Source organism: Carassius gibelio, chromosome A11 (assembly GCF_023724105.1).
Source record: "Carassius gibelio isolate Cgi1373 ecotype wild population from Czech Republic chromosome A11, carGib1.2-hapl.c, whole genome shotgun sequence".
In the NCBI taxonomy this organism is placed as follows: Eukaryota; Metazoa; Chordata; class Actinopteri; order Cypriniformes; family Cyprinidae; genus Carassius; species Carassius gibelio.
Window position 1 is genome coordinate 6,229,990 of NC_068381.1, and position 7,649 is coordinate 6,237,638.

The following is a 7,649-nucleotide window of genomic DNA, read 5'->3' on the forward strand; positions in this document are numbered from 1 at the left end:
CCTATAATTACCCTGCTTGAAATCAGTAATACTTACTGTGTGCTGTTGCTTTTGTGAGGCTGGACCACGCAGGTGGATTCACCCAGCTTCACCTCATGGGTTCTGGTCGTGATGGCAGGTCGCAAGGGAGACTGAAACTCCCATCCACACAAAGTCATCTCACTCTGACCATCAGGGGGGGCTGTTTTGGGGAAAAACTACACAGAAAATTTCCATACGCATTTGCTGTATGCTTTCTCACACTGTGGGTTTACATACAAGTACTTCAAAACAAATCAATACAAATATTCTGAATAATATATATATACATATACAAACATTTAATATTTAAAATATAAATATTTATCAAATATTTCAAATAGCTACTGTCCAGAATATTAAGCATCTAAAGTGTTTTTAAAGGGTTTGAAATGTACCATATTTATAATCTAGCTTTACATCTAGACTTTTGTTTTTAAATGTATAATATATTTCAAATGAGTCACTGACGGATAAACCTTGTTAATAAATAATAATCTCAGCTAAATTACACAAGAGCTCATTTGGTGTGTGTTTAATGTCTCACCTCCGTGATGCCGGGCGGACATGACTCATTTCCCCAGTGTGTCTTGCACTCAGAAACCCAGGTGCACAGACCTGAGCACCAGCCACATCCCATGAACTCTGGTGCGGTCAGGCACATGGCACATGTGAGGAAGTGCCGACAACCTGGACCCCTCTGAGGCACCTGAATCATCTGCCAGTTTTGATTTTATAACCATCATTAGCCCCAAAAAAGGAATACAGTCTTCTGGAATCTTAGCCACATCCATTTGGAATACTAGCTTACGTCATACAGCATACTAAAATGTATGTGAAATCACGGTTGGTATAACATCAGATTCATTCCTATATTTTTTTATGATACAAACCTTATCTCCAACCACAAACAGTAGATGGTCCGGCGAGAGAACTGCTGCGGTAGACGAAACCTTCTGTTTCTCTACAAGGGAATAATTAGCAAAAATGACGGGGCTGGATCTTCTCAGGACAAGCTGTGGCATCAAAAAGAAAATAAGTTAATATTATAATTAATGAAACTGGCATAGCTAGTAACTGTCCTCTTTATGACCCATACTTGCAGCAGTCTCCCATCTGATGTGCCTATATGAGCCACTGTCTTGTTCTCAATGCAGGTGACCAGCAGTGAGGTGAGCAGAACGCCTTTCATCTGTCTGTTGAAGAGGTCGACTCTGTAGTATGGCTGAGACACCAGGGTGGGCTGATCTCTGCAGGTCATATTGTGCTCCATGCTCTGATCACACATACACAATAAAATAATCAGAGCTGCACTGCCGTGTCAAAGACATCTTTCTTTTTGATAGATGCGCTGATGTACAGTACAAAAGTTGGTTATGAAAGAACAAAATTTTATTAGCAGTTAGAGTTAAAGTAAAATAGATTATACTTTGAAAAATTAAATGACATTTGTATGACAATGGATATGACATTTTGTATATTCCAGGAATCTAGGCCACCAGTTTAGATTCTGACCACAATAATTCCAAACATAACACAAAAGAACTCTATTGTTTGGGTTCTTCAGTACCGCAGTGATGTTTCTGCACTGATCTGCTGTAAACGAAGTAACCACACGTCGATCTCGCAACCAATTCCTGCATTCAAAACTGAAAATCCTATACTAACCAAACCATGGCCCTAGACAATTTTGAAGTGGCTGTGAACTTTCCATAGTAAGTACGTGAAAACAGTGTGAAAACACTCTATATAATAAATAACAACACATAATATATAATTTAATAAGTACTGTATAACAAGTGCATTTAGGATGAGTGATCTGGTGTGTGTCTCTCATTGGAATCCCAAAAATGTAACAGTCATTTTTCCTTTTTTTCACTTACTTGATTTCCCATAAAGATTGACCTCAGTGGAAACCGCTAGTTTTATAACTCCACAAACACACTCTTAGACGCATACCATCTGTAAGCATTTTACGACAGCAAACTCGCAATCACATCCTGAGATTTCCGAGACATCCTCCCACACATTACAGGGAAGTTTAGACTGTAAAAGTGGCTAATTCTCATTCATTCAGTGCATTCCTCCAGTCCAAACATCACAGATTTTAAGACATTTAACCACATTTATGCAGCTTCTCACTCACTAGCATAGGCATACAGAAAATGACAGATAAGAAATTAGTTATTTAATTAGAAATTAATTAGAATGAATGTTTTATAAATATGCAGTGACCGTAAAAATAATTTAGACATGTAAAAATGAATATGTGTCACTGCATTAGATTGCAAAATATCAAACCAAGTGGAACATGAAGGGACATGACTTAATACAAAGATTTAAACTCGCCTTGACATGCTGGTTAAAAATAATCGCAAATGACTAGGAAAAAAGAGTTGCATACTTAATAACACACATGCTGACAGCAGTTTAAGAACACATACTAGAAGCATGAACTCAGTGTTCTGCTTCAAAGTTTCTTTGACATCTTTGGTGGAGCCAAAAAGTGTTCTAGCTGCTGCATGCCAGAAAATCTTAATCTAGACAACTTTTCCTTACAAGTGCATAATTTTTCCATTAACTTTTTCAATGTTTAATTACCTTCCTGGATATTCACATATCTGAAAATCATTCTTCTAAAGCTTACTGTAATGAAAGAAACCATTGCAGGCTTAAATATGAAATTCATAACAGAGATGGTGCAGTTAAAGCTATTTAAAAATCACACATAGAACAACAGTACAGGCTACTTAAGCTACTTGTTTTGAAAGTCATTCGAAAACTCAAATGATGGAAGCACCAAAAAATTAAAAGTTGGGGTTTTAATGTTGGTACGCCAAGAGGGCTGGCACTGATCTCTGTTTTGCAAGTCTGACTCAAGTTTTAAATCATTTCCAAGTCATGAGTAATGTCTCAGGCAATCATACTCAGAACAAGCACAGCCTAAAGAAAACACTTTTAACACCGAGTATAAAGCCATAGCAACCTCATATACACAGATTAATATTAAGCAATTCATATATTTTTAAGGCCTTTTAAGGGTTACAAGAACTTAGAACTCAACATAACCTCTTTCTTGGGTCATAATGGTTAAACTTTCCTAAAGGGACCAAACTGTTTTGCAACAGTGTTATTCCCAATGATTCTAATGAACTAGAATAGTTGCTTTTAATTCCTACATAAAGAAAAAATGTTTTGGTATTTCATGGAACTATTTCAGTCTCATTGCTAATGGATACAGTAGGATATTTAAAAGGTTTCTTTAATTAGACCATACAGTTTACAATTTATGAGTGTAATGCCTTTAGTGCCACTGTTATTCTCTATAGAAGTTGAAGTAATAATAAACACAAGGACGAGAGACAAAACACAAGACTGTAGCCACTCAAACCACTTTACAATAAAAGAACAAAAAACCACCCACTAGAAAACTTCAGTCTCAACATAAAATAAAATTGCAGGGACCAGACAGAAGAGGAAAACAATAAGGTCAATATATGGAAAGGAATTATGGACAAGGAATGCAATCCACAAGCCATTTCTTCAAAGCCACAAGTAATATCATGTTCTAAAGTTAGACATCAAAACATTTACATATTTAAAATTTGTTTTTAATTTGTGGTGCTTATTTGCAATTTTCCTTTGTAACAAGTCAAGGATGTTTTTCTGTAGTTCTCAATAGTATGTCACAGAGGCTTTTGTTAACCCTTCAGTTGTTTTTAAAATAATTTGTCTGCAAATAGTTCAAACCCATAGAGAACACACAATAGATTTTTGCAAACAGAAAACAGAGTGGTAAATAAACCTGAAAATGCACCAACCTCATGTGGGCAGCTCTCACAGGGTTGAAAATGGCAAAGGCCTCTGGAAAGCTGCTCTGGTCCTGACTTGCAACAGTCCTCTACTCCATCATCTATTGCCGTGTTTACCGTATCCATCGGAAATGCACAAAGTGCTGAATCATATTCAGGAACGCCCAAGTCATCAGTTACAGCAAATACGCCATATAAGATATCATCCTCTTCTTCAGCACCCAGCTCATCGGCAAGCTCCCGCCCGGCCTTGCCAAAGTGGGCCGCTTGAACCACGTTGTAGACCACATCTTTGAAAGGTTCACTGCCATTGCTTCTCCTTCGCCTTTTGGGTTCAAAGCGGCATTCTAAAACAATTTCACGGTAGCGTCGCATTTCCCACTCATGGCGTGGCAGACGGCCTAGTCTCGTCTGAAAGGGCGAAGAGTCCAAGTCAGTTTTCTCTCGTTGGACAGACAAGAAGTAGACAAAGTCCTGCGTGTAGAAACTGTAGATGTACTCAATGCTGTAAGTCTGCTGTAGAGCAGGCAACACTGTCAACCCTCGGACATCGGTGTAAAAACCGTCCTCGGTCGCAACAGGTCGGCGTACGGAAATGGACATGCGAGCGTATTTTTGCGTCACGCTGTTGTTCACCGTTGCTGCGACAAAGAAGTACACCGTTTGGCCCTCTTCCACCATGGAGACTTTCGTTCCCAAAGGACTAGCGATGCAATCCGGGCAGAACTGTGGAGAGTTGAACTTCTTCCGGAATAAACACTTTGAAGGTCCAGGAGGCTTTCCATTTTCATTTAGTTGATGGAAATAGCAAACTCCATACTGCGAGCTTCCACATGTGTACAAGTACATCAAGAACGTGTCTAGGAGCAACACCTCATTGTCTGTGTCCTCGTGGAAGGGATCTTTTGCGATCTCACACAAATCGCATATTTCACACTCCGGACTGCCTACGGGTCCCGTACGGAGTTCCCAAAGCTTACCTAGAGTGATGTTCACCGCCTCAATGACATTCTGAGAGGCTACATAGACCTCTTGGAAAAAGGAGTTCGTAACTATGTTCTGGATGGGGTTGCGGGTCTGAAAGTAAGGCATGGGATATGGCACCGAGAAGTCCACGGTAATGGGAGCCGTTGGGGGACAAGTGTCTAATGTAGAAGACATTAGAGCCTGTATCCAGACACATGTCACCAGATGAGTGGCCCAATGGACCATGTCCACTCCAGGGTGAAAAAAATGGCTGTAGTGTGTTACGGTTACCTCCAGCTGGCATCTGTCAATGAAGACATCCTAAGAACAGGAAGGCCTGAGAGCAGAACAATCACAAAAGAAGCTTCCTTTAAAAATAGTTAATAAATAGACACAAAAATTTGAATACTGTCATCATTAAGTCACTCCCATATCTTACAAAAAAACACACCATCCCAACTTATTAGAGGATATTGACAAGGGGCCATACTATGATAAAATAAAGGTTTCAAAATGATGCGACACAATGATTACATAAAGAATGTTTTAACAATTTAGGAAGAAAATGTTTTGATTTGTCATACACATTTCAAGTCTGTAAACACTAAAAGAGGTTTTGCTTACTCGTGTCTCGGAAAGAGAGGAAGTCATAAAAAGGTAAAAATAGATATTTTGCACAACTCTGTAACAGCTATTTTCAAGTGTTCAAGCTAAATATGAAGACAAATAAATAAAGGCCTTTCTGTTGGCCAATGTTGAATGTAATATTTCTTGGTTCTCATCTGAATTAATTATTAACAGAGCTCATCACCATGTTCTACACCAAGGGCCTCTCAAATTGTCATTCTTGTCACAACTTAGACGTGCTTTCTTGTACAAAAGTTGCAAACTGACTGTTGTGCTTTACATTCAAAGCTTTTTTTTAACTAACAAATGAGCTAATTACTTTTCAAAATCATGCCACAGCATTTGAACCTCTGCATTGAATGCATTCTGCAGACTACATGTATAAGAATGTGTTCATCCTTAGGGAAACAGTGGAAAGTAGTTTGCGTTTCTTTAATACAGATCACCTGACTAGGCAAACGCTTTGCTGTGTTATATTGTTTTTAAATATGCATTAACTTTATTTGTGTTTATACTGACAAAACATAAATCTCACAGAATCCATGAAAATAATAATTGATAGCCTGAATGCACTGTAAGTCGCTTTGGATAAAAGCGTCTGCTAAATGCATAAATTTAATTTAATTTAATTTAATTTAGTGGATGATTTATTTGTAACGTAGGAGGATATTATTTTTAGGCGAATGGTTTATTATCAAATGAGGGTGCTTAGTGTTTTTGAAAAGAGTAGCCTATTCAGCTTTTGTCTGACATGAGACATGGACTTTTAATAATAAATCAATAAAACGTACGCTATTTTGAATGCACCGTATCTTTGGAATTAACAGAGATGTTGCCATTTATGAATCCTGTTTATTAAATTTATTAGCTTAATTATTTTGATTAAAAAAATATATAGGCAATTATATTTAATTAAGGCAATAAATTGTGTTTTTACCTTTCCAAGAAAATAAAAATCTTGTATAGATCTAATTTCAAATTTTAGGATAAATAGGCAATAATAACGCACTTACCTGTTAGTGACGGTAAACCAGTAAAAGTACAGATCTCAGGATAGATCAATAACTGCATTTCCAATTCTGAACATGCAGAAATATAGTAGCGAAAAAAAAAACTTTGAAAGACGAAAAGAACTTTCAGTATATATTAACACAATAGATTCAGTTTAGCTTTTAGTTCAGTTTAATTTAGTTTAGTTCAGTTAAAGCGATGTCTTCGTGTTTTAGACGACTGCTCGTTTCGTTTGAAGCACTGACTGGAGTTGACAGGCCCTGCCCACCCGCATACTGCTCATAAATATTACCTACGCCATGCGGACGTCCTTCGGCATCCTACAAGCTGATTAATATTCATGAGCCAAGACTTCAAATAGTAGGATTCAATATTCATTTGATGAATAGATTAAACAGAGCGCACATTGTCCAAATCGTGTAATGTGTCAGTCAGTAGAGCTTAAAATGCCTACATCACACAGATACGCAAAGATTTACAAACAGTGATTTATTAAAAACAAAATGACAGATTTTCAAAGCAACCTCTAATTTCTAACTTTACTAACACTATTGTAATTTACAAAAGCTTTGTTTACAATACTAAACTTGGGCATTAATCCTAAATATAGAGTTAAATTTAAATTTTGAAGTTGTTGGTATGAACAATTTGTCACATTGTTAAGAATAAAAAGCAATTTGACAAGGATTAGGTATAACAGGAAAGTGTCCACCACACAATCTGAATTCTATGGAAGCATATCTGCAGAATTACAGAACAGCCTGAGAAAACATATGGTATAATGTAGTTGAATGTTTGTGGTTGTATTTAAATGCATCTAAATTCCTATTCAATATAAACAGTACATTAGACAAATGAAAACACATTTACACATATTACTAGCAAAACTTTTTGAAAAAACAAATGGTGCTATTGGTATTTATCCAATTACTACTCAATAGTTATATTGTATTATATTATATTATATATTATGAAGCTTGAGTGGGCTTCAACACTCAACTTTCTCTCTAAATGCATTACCTCATAAGAACAATAAAACATTATTATTTACTATTGATACTGAGAATGACAGCTCATTATTTTAAGAGCAAGTGGTGAAAATAAATTCAACATTGTGAACTAACAGTGACCTGTGATTAATGATTCAAAAAACGTGATTTTACTTCATTGCTTCAACTATTTCATCTTTATTTTATACATGTGAATCTATGAATA

General features: G+C 36.7%; 1 protein-coding gene across 3 annotated transcripts in view; it reads right to left on the minus strand.

Annotated features, from left to right (window-relative positions):
- The window catches only part of LOC128022158 (macrophage-stimulating protein receptor-like), a 28,242-nt gene extending 21,564 nt beyond the window's left edge, over positions 1-6,678 (minus strand). For all 3 annotated transcript variants that reach the window (XM_052609445.1, XM_052609446.1, XM_052609447.1), the window contains exons 1-6: positions 6,437-6,678; positions 3,840-5,133; positions 1,118-1,294; positions 912-1,034; positions 566-736; positions 37-197 (exon numbers count right to left, since the gene is read on the minus strand). In XM_052609445.1, the coding sequence (XP_052465405.1) occupies positions 37-197; positions 566-736; positions 912-1,034; positions 1,118-1,294; positions 3,840-5,042 (1,835 nt within the window). In that variant the 5' untranslated portion in view covers positions 5,043-5,133; positions 6,437-6,678. The remainder of the gene's footprint in view (positions 1-36; positions 198-565; positions 737-911; positions 1,035-1,117; positions 1,295-3,839; positions 5,134-6,436) is intronic.
- Positions 6,679-7,649: the final 971 nt, after the last annotated feature.